General features: G+C 39.0%; 1 protein-coding gene across 8 annotated transcripts in view; it reads left to right on the top strand.

The window, feature by feature from the left end:
* Positions 1–18,521, top strand: part of baz1a (bromodomain adjacent to zinc finger domain, 1A) — a 34,371-nt gene that overhangs the window by 14,189 nt on the left and 1,661 nt on the right. For 4 of the 8 annotated variants that reach the window (XM_056256092.1, XM_056256088.1, XM_056256090.1 and 1 more), the window contains exons 19-26: positions 2,799–2,962; positions 3,078–3,220; positions 3,327–3,475; positions 3,685–3,765; positions 8,992–9,239; positions 9,483–9,670; positions 9,768–10,102; positions 18,329–18,516. In XM_056256092.1, coding sequence (XP_056112067.1) covers positions 2,799–2,962; positions 3,078–3,220; positions 3,327–3,475; positions 3,685–3,765; positions 8,992–9,239; positions 9,483–9,670; positions 9,768–10,102; positions 18,329–18,516 — 1,496 coding nt within the window. The remainder of the gene's footprint in view (positions 1–2,798; positions 2,963–3,077; positions 3,221–3,326; positions 3,476–3,684; positions 3,766–8,991; positions 9,240–9,482; positions 9,671–9,767; positions 10,103–18,328; positions 18,517–18,521) is intronic. The other 4 variants (XM_056256094.1, XM_056256091.1, XM_056256093.1 and 1 more) reach the window with 2 other exon arrangements.

The following is an 18,521-nucleotide window of genomic DNA, read 5'->3' as shown; positions in this document are numbered from 1 at the left end:
ATAAGTCCAAGTGCAACCATAATCAAAGTTAGCACACAGACTCTTTATAATTGTTTTCAAATTGCTGTTTTATTTTGCACCGGCAGTTATAGGGTTAATGCGGTGAGTTCGGCAAAGGCCGGGTAGAGAGAAACGAGGCTGGTGTGTTTGTCTCTACAGTTGTTCTTGCGTTCCGATTTTAAGTTCAGAAATAGAGCCTCCCTTGTCTGTTGTCCTTAAGACATTACAGTACTCTCTCAATATATTCGAAGTGCAAACTGAGACCATAGCCGCAAATAAACAGTCCAGAGATGGGTATTAGGAGACGGACTATTGTATGTTCGCGGCCTAATTTGTGCGCAATGCACATCAGGGAGCTTGTGTTTAGGGATGCAGCGATTACCGGATTTCACAATTAACCGCGCTTTAAAACGTCACGGTTAATTAATCGTAAAGACTATGCTACACCGCGGACGGCACGGAACGGAACTTTTGCACCTAACACAAAACGAAAACAAAGTTACACCAGCGGTGCACCAGCTTAAAGTGTCGTGCTCGTCAACCACTGAGGGACTAAGCAGCGACGCTCTATTTCCACCGAAAAAACGCCTTAAGGGCCTGTTCACAGATCGCGTCTTTTGCGCGCTCAAGTTCATTTCAAATGTAGGCGCACGGTGTCCGCGCTCATAATGGAAGCGACGCGCTCGTTTTTTCCAAGCGCGTCCGCGCTGCATCGAGATAAAAACATCTCAACTTTTCGTAATGCCGCAAGCGCACCGTGGGTCAAGTGACAAGAATCAACAGAGCAACGACAGACGCCTGCGGAGCGCAACCGCCCTAGCGCTTTGGAAAAAGGAGAACGCGGCGTGCAACTTTCAGCTTCCAGTGCAACGTAAAAAAAAACAACAACAAAAAAACAGCGGAATGTTTTGGTTACGCAAGTCTGTGGAAAACAGAATGTGACGTGCTCTCAAGAGTTTCAGTCAGTGAACATTTAACTTAATATCCTATTGCTTTCTCCTGTCTGTGTTGAGTAAATGTCAGGCTTTGTAGTTGTAATATGCCCGGTGTAAAACACTAACATAAGATCAGGGCCGTGTAGACTTCTAGGACTACCAATTAACTGCATTTCAGTTATTAATAACACTGCATGAGAGATGTTCTCAGTTTCTTTCTATAATTTGTACTCAAACTTCAAACAAACAAACCAAAATAATGAGATTATAATAGATGATTTCCTAAAGGCACATGTAAAATTTGGATTAATAATTAAAAAAGAGTATTAAAATAAGTACAATAATATTGGTGGATAACATTTGGACTATTTGTTTTATTTTAAAAGAAATACATAGGCCTAATATTTAGCTTGCATTTAATTCAATAGAGCCAAATACTTTGTTTATTCTTATTTTCATTGGGATTTATTATCCCTTTATAGTATTATTTATATTTTTATGTCAAATACCAACAAGATATTGTTTTCATGTTATCAAGTTTTCTACCTCAGGTTGAAAATAAATTTAGAACAAACTAAAAACTTAATAATTTTGTGATCTATTTCAATCAAAGAGTCCTGCAGCCTTTGACTTAATTTGTTATTTTTAAAAGAAAAATGCTGGATGTTTACAAAGCACTTCTCTTTAATTCCAAAGGAAGAGATTGATTATTGTTTGCCATTTTATAATTTTGTACTGTGTTGTGGCAGCAATAAATAACACATTAAAATCTAGTGTTGAGTGTTCATGTGATATTATACATTAGTAGTGTTGTGAAATTAATTGATGCATAATAATCGTGATAATCGTTAAACCGTGATTATTTCTCAGACAATAATCGTACTTAGAAAATCTGTAATCGTTGCATCCCTACTTGTGTTTTACTTTCACTTTCGTGATCACGCGTACTCTGTGTATTGGGAGCAGCGGTGCTGAGCGTGCATTCTACTGGACGTTAAATCAGACGTTAGTCTATGTTGCGCAACAAATCCTGCGATGTTGGCTTAACATCATGATGTCTGTCAGCCATCACGATGGACGATGATATCGTCTATCGGCACAACCCTAGCTCCCGTGTGTATCTAAGCGTTCGGTGAAGAATGTCATTGATGTATATTTTCAACATGTTTTTGAAGCGCTGATCATTGTATCCAATCAAAGACGTATTTGATGAGTGCGAGTACAATGGCCAATCACAGGCGTTTACGATTCCGCTTAAAGCTTCACATTTTAAAAATTTACGTTTCACTTTTGATAACACCAATGCCACAGATGCTGCAAAATGAATGGCTTACCTTTCACACTTTCCCATCAAATGATCGTGAGCGTCATCTTCTCAGTTCTCGCGCATTCGCTCTTTTGAACTCACGTCAGAGGCTTTACTAACTTTTCTTGGCCAACAGATGCAATTACCTAGCAGCAGCCTATGAAGGAGTGAGCCAGCTCTCAGATTTCATCAAAAAATCTTGATTTGTGTTCCGAAGATCAAGAAATCCAGAAAAAATGTTTAACAGTATTACGAAAGTAGCCTAAGGATAAATGATGTTTGACAGGGAACGCATCTCACTCATCTCTAAGAAAGAAACATATGTATGTGAAACATATGTATGTGATATATGTTAGGCCTATATCATTTTCAGTTTTTAAATATAATTTAAATAATTTTACACATCTAAAGCATTATCGTGGAACCCTAATTTATTTATTTCTTTTTAAATAAAGTTTGGTGCCCTGTGACTTTTTTAATAGTGATGTTTGTTGCAGATAGCATTAACATACTGTACTATGTGATTTATATAATAGTTAATGTAATTTATTGTGCAGATGAATCCCTGTCAGAGACCAAAGTCAGTGCTGTAAAGCCAAAAGTTGGTCCGTCTTACCCACAAAGCACTGTACCTGCTGAGCGCTTCATGGAGAACCGTCTCAGAGATCTACTACTGGATATTGAGGACCGCATCTATCAGGGAACTCTGGGAGCTATTAAAGTATGTTGATTCCACAGTATATTTTCATTCTTACAGCCTGCTGTGGTTTAATCTGGATCTTTGTTAATGGCTACCTGTCTTTTTCCTCCTTTTTTCACCTCTCATTCCTGGAAAGGTGATGGACAGAAACTCATGGAGAGCTGCACTGGAAAATGGGAACTATGAACTCCTAAACCCAGAGTCCAAAGAGAATGGGCTGATCAATGGAGAAGAGGAGCTGATGGAGTTGGATGAGAATCACGTCAGAGTCAAAGACAGGTTATTTTACTGTAATATCTGTTATCTGTACATTTTTACTTCTATGTTCAGATGCTGCTGCAGAGTCTGTTTGCGAATGGGACAACTGATGGTGTCTTATGTTTAGGCTGCATGAATTGAAGGCAGAGGGTCAGAGTGTCACGTCCACTAGTGTGAGCACACCACAGCCTGTCAGTAACATTGTCCACTACTTGGCACAGGCCCTGGCACAGATAGAGCAGGGCATAGAGCGCAAGTTCCTGAAAGCTCCACTAGGTAAGATCTATTTAGCTTTGGCATCCATTGAAACTTTGAGGGTTTGACATATTTATTTGTATAAGGGTGTGTTCCTGAAGATGATTGCTTTCTGAAGGGTGTTTTCCTGTATGGATGATTGCTTTGTTTTTAGGATCATGTTTTTGTTATATATTTGAATTCATTAATCCACAGGCTCTTATTTGTGAATATGTTTTATTTTTTATCAGGTGATGAGGATGCCAAGAAAGACCAAAAGGTCAAGAAAAAGGACAAAAAGAAAGATGATGACCAGTCCAGCGAGAAAGATGGTAAGATTTATTGTAGATGTTGACCGATAGTGAATTTGACTGATAACAATAACTGGGTTGGCCCACGCTGGCTGATAACAGATTAATCAACCGATAGTTTTTAAAATGGATAGTGAATGAAAACAAACAACATAAAATAGTGCTAAAGTTTACAAAACAAAGCACTGATGTAGTTTTGTCAAAAAACTCGGTACTTCGGTACCAAGTCGGTACTAAAAAAAATGAACGGTTACGGTACCAGCTTTTCTAGGTACCGAGTACCGGGTTAATCCGGTTCTTGATGCGCTGTCCGAAAGGTGCAGAGTTGCGTCCTCTTCATAAAAACACTGAGACATGGCGACCGGCGGCGCTGCTAATGCGTTGGCTCTGAATCCACTTGATGACAAGAAAGGAGGAAAGAGCCACATATGGAAATATGTTGAATTAGGCTAATGTCACGTTGCCATAAAGGGCCGTTCACACGTTCACATAGCACGTTTTTTGCGCGTGCAAATTTCAAATGTAGGCGCGCGGGAAGCGCGCTCATAATAGAAGCGACGTGCGAGCTTGTTTTTCCAGGCGCGTCACTGTTTATGGTTGCATAGCGGAGACATGCGAGAGAGAGCGCTTGTGGAGAGAAGGAGAAAGCGGTGCAAACTGCGCTCTCCGTGATGACGAGGAAGTATCAGCAAAGAATTAATTGATTTCTAGCCCTTGCATTAGAAATCAGTTTTGAAGACAGGCAAGAGTGACATTTTTGGCAGTTTTGGATTAAATAAAAGTAGGCTACAGTTAAGTCAAATAAAACATGTTTTATCTCCTGTATAGTTTGGTAACACTACAATAAGATACCATTCATTAACATTACTTAATGTGTTAACATCAACACATTGAGTGAACCATATATTTTTACAACATTAATTAATGTTTGTGAATGTTATTTAATACAAACACTTGATTGTTCATGTTTGTTCACTTCATTCATTGTGCATTAAATAATGTTAACAGATAAAACTTTTGATTTTAAAAATGTATTAGTAGGCTATATTTTTAAATTAACCCCAAGGAGAATAATTGCTACAGTATATAACTATGGTTTATTGTTAGGTCATTTTATCTAATGTTATCTAACAAATAGAATCTTATTGTAAAGTGTTTTTAATACTACAGATTCCATCTTTGTAACTGTGATATACACTTTAATATATGTACATTTTATCTAAATTAAGCTTTGGTACCGAGAACCGTGGATTTTCACTGGTATTGGTACCGAATACTGAAATTTTGGTACCGTGACAACACTACACTGATGCATGAAAATGTACAATAATTTTGAATTATAAATATTCATATATTAATTATACCTTGGTCATTCATGTTAGTTCATAGTGCATTAACTAATGTTATAGATATAATTATTACTAGTGCTGTCAAACGATTACAATCTTTAATCGCATTAATGTCATAGTTAACTCGCAATTAATCGCACATTTTCATCTATTCTAAATGTCCCTTTATTTCTTTTTATGTCACATTATTTTTTCTCATTTTAATGCTCTTATCAATAGGGTTGGGCATCGTTTTGATTTGAACGATTCTGATTCCGATTCTTTTTTTCGATTCTCGATTCCGATTCTTTGAGGGGTGGAGTCAAAACATGTCACAGGCTCATTTCACAGAGGAACATTTTATTTTGATTCAATAATGAGTTTTAGCTTTGGGAGCTGCAGCCCATGTGGGAGAAAATTAGGAATGCCTCTGCACCAGACCAAAAAACAGTAGAACTTGCAGAAGATTTGCAGAACTTGCACTCTGGTCTGTACTCTCTGGACATGTAAAGGCTAAAAAGTAATATTAGGACTGCTACTAGCGTGGGGAATTTGCATAACGCTACATTCATCTACGAGGCAAAAAATAATTTCAGTAATGTTGTTGTTGTTCACCACAATTAGCAATTTGGTCAAGCGCTTTGTTACACTACAATCACTTACCTGATTGTGACGAGGTAACGTTAAACGTTGGTTAGCGCAGGGTTGCCCAAGGAGGACGAGACAGTGGACCTGCGCAGCACCTCACACTAGAGGTCTTCACGGGTCCACTTGGATCCGAAAACCCGAGGTCCGACCCGAGACCCGAGCGGGTTCGGGTCCAAAACTCCGACAAGTGTCTCGGACACGGGTCGGGTTCGGTATTAGTGGCCTCGGGTCTCGGGTAATTTAAAATAAATATGCCTTTTCCAAATGGACCCGAGAAGACCCGAATTCTTGTAAACTATGTTGGGCATTTAAAATTGCAGTATTTAAAACAACTCTATGACACCGTTCTCTCACACTAAGTCCGCGCTTCTACGTGCAAATGGGCTATAAGCATAAGCACGGTTTCCTCCGCATTTATTTACTCAGTTGCTCGCTCCACATAAACCAACTCCTCCCTTTGCCAAGAAGAACTAGTGCGCCATCATGTGGATGGATGTTTGACTACATGCAAGCATTTGAATTGTTGTTTAGCCAGGCCTGTCAATCAATTTTAAAAATACGCGACACTGTCAGAAAAGCATGGAGGCGATAACAGAAATATGTCAGGGAAAACGAATGGTGGTTCTAATCATCGTATGGTCCGGTAAATAACATTATGCCAAATTTTATAGGACGTAATGGGTTACAGTGATGTGTGATTGACATTTTAGCACTTCAGCACGCTTACACTTGCGCGTCTTATGTTAAGTGCATTTTTGAGAAACGCAGGGCTGCAGGCTGTGCACAATGTAAATGCCGTTTACGTTCGGGTCCAGTCGGGTTCTAAAGGAAATGGCGTCAGGTCGGGTCGGACTCGGGTCTAATTTTATCGGGTCTGTCTCGGGTCGGGTTTTTCTTTAAAAAAAAAAATTTTAGCACGTCGGGTTCGGGTAAGTAGTGATTCGGGTCGGGTACAGTTTTTAGGACCCGAGAAGACCTCTACCTCACACACGCTACTAATTTGTACACTATGCAGGCATAGACATAATTTGCGGGCGGGACATGTCCCCACCACTTTTTCGTTGATATTGTCCTCACCAAAAACATCTCGTGGCACGGATGTCCCCATACAAATAAATAAATCATCTCCAGTTAACTAGCAGAGCATTAATTTCGTTCTTTTGTTAAATAAAATACGATCTAGCGCTAAAATGTGCGCAAAGTGCTCGTTGCCGCTGCGATCAGTGGTGCGGATACAGTGTTCTCTGGCTCGCGCGAGCGCAGTCTTCTTTCGGACGCGCGCTTCAATCCGTTGCGGAGACTATATTCGTTCCAGTGAAATCACAAAACAAATTGCACACTAACGTTTCCCTGCTTGATATACAACCACTGATGAACATATTTGGTTTTAATGAGAAAAAAAAACTATACGAGTACGGATTAGAACCCAGAACCTGTGACATGCGTGGCAAAAATTCTGCCACTGGACCAATTACGTACACAAGCAAACCATATGTATATTTATTCAAGTGAAATGAAAATCACTGTGCCGACCCAGGCTTTTTAAGGTGAAATAAAGCCACACTTTTGAGCGCTGCTTACCGTGCTCCATGGCTGCAACAGAACAAGCGGGCGCGGCAAGCACTTCCAGAAATCCGGTGGCCACTATGGACCAAAACTTGCGCGTTTGGAACCGATGATCGGAATCGAAAACAAATTTTCTAAACGATTCCAATGGCATCGTTATTTTTTAAACGGTTCAAGTTGGAACCGGTTCTCGATGCCCAACCCTACTTATCAACATGGAAAAGTGGATCGACTTGCTTTGTGCAATTTTTTTTTTTTTATTGAAAACAACATTGGCATATACTGTAGTGTTCAATTTCACACTAACATTCACACTTGGAGCAAATAATCTCTCTCACAATGTAACACTGTCCATTTAATAAAAGGGTGAAAAAAATACTTTGTCACACAAACAGCCCCTTCAACAGCCCTTTCTAAGGGATTAAAACAGGGCGATACAAAATACAACTACAAAGTGCACATGTAACATCCATTGTCGCCTGGCTTTGACGAGGGGGGGGAGAATTCGCATCAGCTGTGTGTGTGCTTCGCCATCAAGTGGTATTTCAGACTGGACGTGCTGCGATGATAGCTCAGTTCACAACTATAAAACGCACAGATCACTTTGGTCTTGTCAATGGAACCATTTGGCAACTTTATAAAAGTAAACTTTCCATTCAAAATCTTATTGGCATCCATTTCGGCGTCTCGCGTTCACCATCCACTTAAACCGTAACGTTAGCCTACTACTCTTTTGGCCAGCTCGCAAACCCCAAACAAGTGTGTGCGGCGTGCCTGTTTTGTTTCTGGTCTAGCTAGATCCGGTGTTGTGTTGTCGTTTTTCTAACGTTACTAGTTGTTGCAACAGCATGTGAAAAAAACTACAAAGTTTGCTAGGCCAAAAAGAACGTTAATCTCGCGATAAAAAAATTGACGCTGTTAAAATGGGTTTGCGTTAACGGCGTTAATAATGCGTTTAACTGACAGCAATAATTATTACAAGTTTTTAGTAAATTTTGAGACAGAACTTTTAAAGTAAAATGTGATACTCTTCATCCCAACACAAGACAATTTCAACACCACAGTCGTCTTAACTTTTTCGCCCCGCTTGGTTGACTGGCATTAAAAGCAACCAATTGCAGTGCGAAACATCACTGTTGATATGTAACGTACGTGTCAGGGCATTTGGGAGTTGTAGTTTTTAGCTTCGATCGGGTCAGTCATACAAGTGCGCCTAAAATATCTTTTCATGGTCGCACACAGAAATTTTTAGTCGCAAATGCGGCTGAAATGGTCGCACTGTAGAGCCCTGGTACTGTATACACAGTTTCATTGTCTATGTTTTAAATCATTATCTGAAGTGTCCCGCTCTGTGCAGGTGTCAAAACAAACTCCACGAGGGGTTAGTGATTTCGCCTCTAGAGGCTGCTCTCGTACTGTATAATGACAGCGGACCCTTATTAGCCGCTCCAGCAATCGAAGCAACACTTAAAAACTATCGTTTTTTTTTGTTTTGTTTTTTTACTGGAACAATTTGTCATTTGTGTTAATTAATCAGCAAAACCGATCAATCGGTCAGCCTCTAATTTCTTGTTTACCAATTTGAGAGACTCACCAGCTGTTTCCTTAAAAATGTGTTTATCAAACTAAGAGTGATTTTTATTTTAGCACATATTGGTTTAAATGATCAGTACTAAACCCATTTTCATCTGTGTGCTCTCAACAGATGGCAGTGAAAGTGGGCGGCAGGTAAAGACTGTGCAAGAACGCTGGCGTGAGTCTCTGTTGGCCTGCTCCAGCTTGTCACAGGTTTTCCTGCATCTCTCTACACTTGAGCGCAGCGTTGTCTGGGCCAAATCCATCCTTAATGCCCGCTGTAAGGTGTGCCGTAGGAAAGGAGACGCTGAGAATATGCTTCTATGTGACGGCTGTGAGAGAGGCTATCACATCTTTTGTGTTCGGCCAAAACTGAAGGTGAGAAATATAGTTTTTGGAAGGTTTGATTTAGCCGACACCATTTTTAGTTCTTTGTCATAAACCCTAACTTGCCATATAGTTATAAGGTGTGTGTGTGTATACATAAACACATGCAGCCAAGGACAAAATACAGATGCATATCAAAAATCTATTTATAAATCTTTTTATATTTTGTGCAAGTAGAACATCTTTTAAACTTACGAGTTCTGAATAAAGTTTTGATATTCCTTTGTTCTACAGGCTGTTCCTTCTGAAGACTGGTTCTGCCCTGAGTGCCACCCCAAACAGCGCTCTCATAGAATAAATTCCCGTCAGCGCTCCTCCATTGACTCAGAAGAAGAAATGGAGGACGAGGAGGAGTCTGAACAAGAGGAGGAAGAATCAGAAGAGGAAGAAGAAGAGTCAGAGGAAGAGTCAGAGGAGGAAGAGTTAGTGGGCTTTTTTTTCTTCTTGATTTAGTAAATGTATGCAGAAAGAGACCAGAAGTGTCATGATAGTTGTTTTCTTTTTTCATTTATTTAACAGAGTGTCCAAAAAGGATGCCATTAAACTTCCTCTCCAGAGCAATAAAGGAGGTCGTTTGAACACCAAATCAAAACAAGCTGAATCGGGTCATTCCACGCCTCGCTCGCAGCAGAGCACACCCAAACAGAGCCAGTCTGCTAATAAAGGAGGCTCCAAAAACTCAGGGAAGAAATCCATCCCGGTGTCCAATGGCAAACCCCCACCCCGGGCAGGAAGCCGCTCCAGTGCTCGTCTTAGTCTAGAGGTGCTCGCCACTAATGGCACAACAGCCAAATCCAGCAACCAGTCCAGTCCTGCTGCAGAGAATACAGACTCCAGGAAGAGACCCATTACTGGTAAGGAGTGATTTTGCTCAAAAAGAAAAATATTTGTTTTAATGCATCACATCAAATTAGGATACAGAATGAAAGAAAGGGATGAAATAGAACAAAATACCATCTTTTTATATATATTAAGCTGAACCGTTTAGAGTAAATAGCTTTGAAACAATTACACACTTTACCTTTGAATTAATGTAGACACCTACACGTTTACATTGTTGTGGCTCTTCCCTTACTGTCAGAAACACTCTGTTTAGTTCCTTAGGCATAAAAAAAAAAAAAAAGTTTGGTTCCGGTTTGTTGTCAGTTGAGGTCATGGGTCGGTAGGGTTTTTTTTTTTTTTTTTTTTTTTTTTTTTTTTTTTTTTTCAGTGGCAGCAAGGGATAGGTAGGAAATTATTCAGGGCTCGACCTTAAGCCTTTTCATGTGCTTGCCCTCCGAACAAGTAAATCTGTCATTCACATCAAAAAAGTTGCTTGTCCGGATTTTTTTAAATTTTATTTATTTATTCTGAAGCAATATTCTCATCAGTGTTCAATCAGCTTTGATATTTAAATTGGCATATTGTAATATCTGCACCTTTGAAGGGCATCCCCTCCCCCAATCTTATTAAATGCCCTATAGTGTCGTCTTATTCTAAATAATTGAATTTATTGATCAAATTTAGGAATTTAAAATGAAAGATGGAGCATACTGTTACCCTAGGTAGGGCTGATCAAATTAAATAATTTACACTGAAAAATTACAATTGCATAAAATAATGTTATGAAATTGATTTAAATGTACAAATAAGAAACATTGGAAAGAAGTATACTAGGCTACTTATAAACATAACACTAAACTGCCAATAGGTGGCGGCAGGCGGCCGTATTAATGAGTGAGTCATTGATTCATTAATTCAAATGATTCGTTTAAACGGTTGATTCATTCAAGAATGAGACAGATGTTAATGAATGGGTCATTGAATCTTTGACTCAACCGATTCGGTCAAAATGCAGAATCATTCAGTAATGAAAACAGGTTGAGTGTTCCTGTGAGATGCGCCGTGGTTCTGCTGTGATTTTTGTTTGGAACTATTTTCGCTGCAGAAACAGCCAATATTGCATCTAAAATGTAAGTGACTTAATTTAAACTGTTTATTGAACTGTTGTAGGAAATCAATGTCACATTTTCAATCGTGATATGGTATTCAGGAAAAATAATTGAGGCTGCTTAACACATGTTAAAATATAGAAACTCCACATTTAGATTTTTTATAGGCAGTATGTTGTTAACCTGTGTGTGTGTGCTGCGCTCATGTGTTTATTTCTCCTCGAGAGGCTGCGCGAGCGTCAACAGCGCAACCTCACCGTCAGCAGGCTAATACATCCACAATCGATCGCAACTTACAATAAATGTAATAAAATCAGAATCATTCTCTCGGTTTAGTGATTCCCTAGTTATTTTTTGTTTGTTATTGATGTTCTAATCAGGCTACTTGTCCGTTCGGGCAAGTAAAATTCTCTAACTTGTCCTTCAAAAATCCATTTGTCCCGGACAAGTTAGACGGGCTCTGGAGATACGAAGCGCGGCAGGTTAGAGTGTTTTGGATTGCATAAAATAATAAAAGAAACGAACAAATACATGGCGAAAGAAGTGGTAGACAGCAGAAGAGGGTATTGGGATTTGGGATGATTTTTAATGAAACTTGGGAGGCGGATGGAGGTTCACTCTTTAACGCATCATGTGGTGTGTGCGTGCCTATGAATGCATGCATTTGTATGTGTGCGTATATGAATAAAAGTGTCCTAAATGACAACAAAAAAAAAAGAAAAAAAAAAGACTTGTATATGTATTATAGTTCAGTTTGACGAACGATGTGTGAACGACCATGTAGCTGCCTCGTTTGTTTTGCTGGAGGACAGGCATCTTGCATCGCGTGCTATAAAAATACGGTGCTGTACAAAAACGTAAATTATAGTTCGCCTCAAAGTTTTTTATTTGTGTATTTATTAAATTTTATTATTTCTTACCCAAGCTCATAAAATAAATTTGGGTCGCACATAAATTGACAGGGTCGGTCGGAAACCGGAACCAAACAAATTTTTTTTTATGCCTCCTTATGAAGCCCCTTTTTCCGAAGAGTGCAATGTGCCCTTATTGGTTGGCTGGACCAGTGTGTTGTTATTAGTCAACTGCTTTGAGCATGTTTTGGAAATGTGACTTCCCCTACCATAACCATGAGGTTTCAACACACTACTAACGCAACTTAACCAGTCCTCGCCCCTTTTTTTGCATATGCATTAGGCATGAATCATTTAAATGAGGAATATCGTGACTAGGTGCGAGAGTAAGACTATTTAAATACAAATCCTGCATGTCCTGCGTGTCTCTGTGTGAATGAGTGGCGCAGACGCGCGGTTTCATTTACCACACACACTGAAGCACGCTGTGCTTTTCAGCCTCTGCAGTCTCACTATATGAGAACATGAAAGCATTTCCAGAGCCGCTCTGAGAGTCACTGAAGTTCATCAGCATTTTACAGTTTCATTTAAGAAAAACTATCTTTACATCATTAACACAGAAATTTAGATCTCAATTTAATAATAATACTAACACTAATAATAACAATAAATTATCAAAAATGTATTTAAGGAATAATCACACTTTTTCTTCTATGTAATTTTAACAGTATAAAGCTCAGTTGTGCCGCTTTGTTTGACAAAAAAAGTTTAATTTCACATAAAAGATCAATTAAATTAATGTTTTGTCTTCATTTAATTCACAACACAGAATTTGTCGAAAACAAAAGATTTCATAGAATTTTTTATTTTATTATTATCATCACTAAAATTGTTGTTTTTATTAATATTCAAGCATCACAGACAGCGACCAAGGCAGCTCTGGCATAATGTCAAAAACACTCCTACAAATGACTTCGTTGAAAGAAAACGGTTTCTTTACAGTTATTGAGGTAAACATGCCTACATTACCGAAAAAAGGTACCTTTGGGTAACGGCACCGAATTTCAGGTACCGGTATCTGCCACGGAGACAGAGAAAGCAGTTATTATGTATCAGAGATGGGGACTCGAGTTTGAGACTCGGACTCGAGTGCGACTTAAGTCCCACACACAGTGACTTCAGACTCGACTTGAGACTCGTCCTCGAAAGACTTCAGACTCGACTCGGACTCGAGCTGCGGGACTCGTGAACAATGTTTATTTTTAGGAAACGTCTGATGAGCTCGCTGTTATCCCCCTCCCTCCGTTACCTATTACCTGCCTACGTAACCACGTACTACGTGGCCTATTGCTGGCAGCGCGCGCGCGACCGCACATAAGAGGATAACAAACAAAAAGTTTGACTCCACCGGCCGCTGCTGTGCCATTCATCGTTAGCTTTGGGTTCAAAAACTTCAAACAAGACGCGCTCAATGCAAAATATGCAGTATCACGATAAAAGATTCTGGCTCAACCACATCTAATTTTATCAGGCATCTGAAACCGCACCCTGAGAGGTGAGTAAACATGTTTAGCTCAGCATTGACCATCTACCGTTAGCTTGCTTATTGCTTTAGCTACCTAACGTTACGAGAGGTTAACTCCGACTGTCTTCCTTATGAAATATGAATGAGCGTTTGTTTAATTGCCAAACGTGTGGTGGTCGATTAACGTAACGTTAATCATTTACGTGCCCCGCTGGCTGCCCGTTGTCTACAAACAGGTTTATTGTTGATCATGTAACGTTACTGTTTCATTTAGTTATAACGTTACACTGGTTTGAGAGTCTGGGATGTGTTGACTTACAGTATATAAGCTATGATTAGTTGCATAGGCAGTGCAGCCAGAAGAAGCCAGAAATGTTTTGTGGCCCATACCTAGTGTGTTGAGAGAAGAGAAGGTTAACCAGTCTGATCTCACCCTTTGGATTTTTTTATTTCTAAACATTTTGTTCTTAACAAGTTACATGCCATAAGTTGTTCAGTTGCTTCACATTTACACTAAAGATTTTGAGCATTTTAATGTTTTGGAAGTGCACTGTAGTGTTAAATTTCATTTGGATGCAATAGTTTATTTGCATTTAGCTACACTGAGGTTTTGCACTAAATAGGAGTGTGTCAATTTTAGTGTTGCGAGTTATATCATTTTCTATATTTGGTCTTATGTCTTGGTATGTTCAAGCTACAAGGCAAAATAAAGAAATTAACTAAAAGTAAAGCATTCTTGGTGTTTTTGTCATGTTGCAATAGCCTGTTTACACTGATTATATACCAAAATCAAAGCTGATACTGTATGCTAATAGATAAAGGAGTCATAATAACATATGGTACCACTTTATTTTGATAGTCCACTTTATACATTCTACTAACTATAAGTAACTTTGCAGCTGCATGTCAACTAACTCTCATTAGAGTATTAGTAGGCTGTCTGCTTAATATCTGCTAATTATATATTATAATATCTTGTTTTGTTGGTTCCCCAACAGATATTCTACTGACTATAAGTAACTTGGCAACTACAAGTCAACTTGTTCTCCAAACCCGAACCCACATCATAACCTGACAGTCTACTACAGTCTACTAATACTCTAATGAGAGTTAGTTGACATGTAGTTGAAAATGTACATGGTTAGTAGAATGTCTAAAGTGGACTATCGAAATAAAGTGTAACCTAACATATTACAAGCTTTGAATTCCTTATATAAAGCTATGCAGTGTTCTAAGCAACCTGGATGGGTCGCTGTACGTGATGCAACACTTATAACCACAAGAGACTTGAGACTTGACTTGGACTCTAGCTCAGAGACTTGAGACTTGACTTGGACTCTAGCTCAAAGACTTGAGACTTGACTTGGACTCTAGCTCAGAGACTTGAGACTTGACTTGGACTCTAGCTCAGGGACTTGTGAGCATCTCTGTTATGTATAGGTATGAAACCACTTCACAAACAGAAAAAACCATACCAGGGCTCCAGACTAACTTTTCCACTGGTTGCACTGGTGCTACCAACTTTCTCAGTTGGTCGCACCAGCATATGATTTGGTCGCACCTTTTTTTCTTTTTTTTTGCTACATGCCATGGGATTAATCAATGCATGCTGATGAATAGTGGTTTTAATGGACCAAGGCTAGCAAAGGCTTTCTGGGTTGCAGCAGAAATACCTGTAATATACGAATTATCCTTGCCAAATTTCAGGATTTTCATGGATTTTGGACAGTAATTTTAATCTGTAATTTTAAGCATTTTACATTTGAATTATTATATACAATCTATCTATTTACATTTGAATCATATTCTATCTATCTATCTGTCTATTATCATCTTTCTATCTTTTAAAAATCATTAAACATTCAAATGCATTACATTTTAAAAGATTAGAGTAGCCTATTATAATAAACTGATACAGATTTTTCGTTATCAAAGTTTATAGTTGTAACAAAAAGCAGAAATCTCACACTCCTTACCTTCTGCATTTTATAATAATTTCCTTTTCCTCTGTCATGAGAGTAATCGCTCGACAGAGGAAAATATAACCGCTGAAAAGACATAGGAGGAAGGGGCTCTGTGTTTCGTGAGACCATTTTTATCATTTTTATATGCCTTAATTCGTGAATTCGTTATTGGCGCGTTTCACCATCAGTGTGCAATGCGCGTGACGTCTACGTTCGTCAATAAATAAACTGCACGTATCTTGCGGAAGAACATTGTAGACGGAACTTCTCTCCGTTAATGTCTATGGCGAGTCACGCAGGCACTGGGCTACTCCGCAGTCGAGACGACCCCGTGATAAAATACTCCGAATATAAACACTTATTATAGGCGTACCGTAGTGATTCAGAATAAGTCAAAAACACGGTTTGGAAAATGGATTCATGATGTAGCCTACTCGTTCATTTTGAACATAAGTTACGGACTGCAGCAGCTGATACAACGGCGTTCTGTTGCTCAAGCGTCCACTCGCACAAATGCGACCACATAACATTTTAACTCACACATTCTCAAAAAATGGTCGCATATGCGACCAATTTGGTCGCAGTCTGGAACCCTGCATACTCTGATGTTGAAAAGACTGTTACAAATATTCAAATGATCACAGTAGAACTGGGATAAAAGTTTACAGTTCAGATATAAACACTGATGTCTACAGTAGTGATCAAAGTAGAGCAAGTCATCTTTTGTTGAACTTGGCACTTCAAATAACTATCATTACATCGTTACACCAGTAGGTGGCGACAAGTGACTGAATGATTCATTGACAAATAAATTTAACATTCAAGTGATTCATTCAAAAACGCTGATTCATCCAGTAATGAAACAAGTATTTATGAGTGAGTCATTAAATCAAACATTCAAACCGTTTTTATTTTTTATAATTAAACATTTTTTCAATAGACTGCAGCAATTAACATTTTGTCAGAACCTCTAGTAAATGACATGATATTTTGTTTAGTTGTCTGTTCAGAATCGGGATCTCTATTTGAAACAAAAAATTGTCATTCTCAATTTATCCAGAATCGTACAGCTCTACTAAGTGGTGTCTTAAATTGTTCTGGTTCATACTGTCAGAATCTAATATTTTGAGGCACGCAACCCACTCTCTCCTCATCATCCACCGTTGTACTGGTGAATCCTAAGGCAAGATATGCCTCGTCATATTTTCTTGTCTTAAGGCTGTCTTCACTGTACGCGACAAAGCTAGCGTTGGAAATTCGTTCGTCCTTTTGTGTCAGAAGTTGCGTGAGTGCTTGGAGGACGTCAGAAATAGGACGGCATCAGTTTACTGTCGAGAATTTGTCGTGTTGCGTCACCACGCTGCATCCAGTGTCGACAGCATCACTGATTATAATGGGTTCTATTCAGTGGTGTAGTCCAGTTCCCCCCCCCCCCCCCCCCCCCTTCTTTCACAAAACTAAGTTGTTACGTATACTCGCGCTTTTTAAGTGGGTATATGGAAATCCTTGGCCTTTCCTAGTGGGTCTACGGCAGGGGTCTCCAACCTTTTTTCATTTGTGAGCTACTTTTTAAAAATGAAAGTGGCCAAGAGCTACTCATGTAATACAATACTTAAATCTCCTAAATAATGTCTCATAACTCATATTAACAGCTATTCAAACTGTTTTAGACCTAAAAGAGTTTTTTTAGGCCTATATATGTCACCCTTAAATGTCAGAGAAAAGAACAGAATCAGAGATTAATTTTTTTTATAGAAAATTGTACTTTGCCTATTATACTGTAAACACATAATTATAGTTGATTTTATAGTGCATCATAACTAGAGATGAAATGGCATGAAAATTTCCTTTCATGATTATAGTGACCAAAATGAACACGGTTATCACAGAATCCTGTTAAAAAAATACTACTAAATAAAATCAATTCACCAAGTTATATGTCGAAAACCAGCAAATAACAAAAAAATAGCATCGATATGCTCTTTTTGTTTAAATAAACATTAAAATAATAACATTAAAAATGATGGCCAGATTTTAAAGGAGTGTCTTGCAACATGTTATCTACTAAGTTCAAATAAAGTTTTGACAAAAAAGGTTTTATAAAAAGATAAACCTCACATATTTCAGCCTTTAAATCATTTTTATGAAAAGAATGAGTAAAAAAAGATAAATTACAGACATTTACAATGCACATTAGCTTATCTTTTATTATTAATAGTAAAATTCATGTTGACTGAGCTTTCAATGTTGTTACGGAAAGGGTGAAGCTGATTGGTTGGATCTGGTCACATGACCTGCGGTGCGCTCGCGGCATTCTGAAAAGTTGGTGTTTTCATCTCGCTGCGCCTGGAAAAAATGAGCGCGTCGCTTCAATTATGAGCGCGCTTGCCCAAGCGCCTACATTTGAAATAACGAACTTGAGCGCGCAAAAGACGCGATATGTGAACGGCCCCTTGGCGAGCTACTTCCAATCAGGCCACGAGCTACTGGTAGCTCGCGAGCGACGTGTTGGAGACCCCTGGTCTACGGCATATACCTGTGTAACACGTAGACTACACCACTGGTTCTATTTGCTTTTGTCGTGTCGCGTCACACCATTCACTTCTGGACGTGTTGTTTCTTGTATCACCCTGAAGAGGTTTCTTTTGCATAATCTGCTTACTATACACTATGCCTTGTCCTTGCCGTGCCCACAAGTTTTGGAACTACTGCACTAAAGAAAGTTAAACATGTAAAAAAGCATAATAGGACCCCTTTAAGAGTTGTTTCATTGAAGACTTGTTCATAACTCATGTATTGTGGTTTGAAGGTGTTTGTCCAGCAGAGGTCTCCCCAAAAACCAAGATCGTCTTGGCTCCCACCACCACTTCTTCCAACCGTCGAAGCTCAGGGAGAAACCTAGGTGTCCATGAGCTGTCAGCCTGTGAGCTGCTCACTGTGGACCTGGTCAGACATGAGGACAGCTGGCCCTTCAAGAAACTGGTGACCAGAACTCAGGTAGT

Source organism: Rhinichthys klamathensis, unplaced genomic scaffold, assembly GCF_029890125.1.
Source record: "Rhinichthys klamathensis goyatoka isolate OS25496 unplaced genomic scaffold, OSU_Roscu_1.1 h1tg000123l_1, whole genome shotgun sequence".
Taxonomy (NCBI): domain Eukaryota; kingdom Metazoa; phylum Chordata; class Actinopteri; order Cypriniformes; family Leuciscidae; genus Rhinichthys; species Rhinichthys klamathensis.
This window is presented reverse-complemented; position numbering and strand designations above follow the sequence as displayed.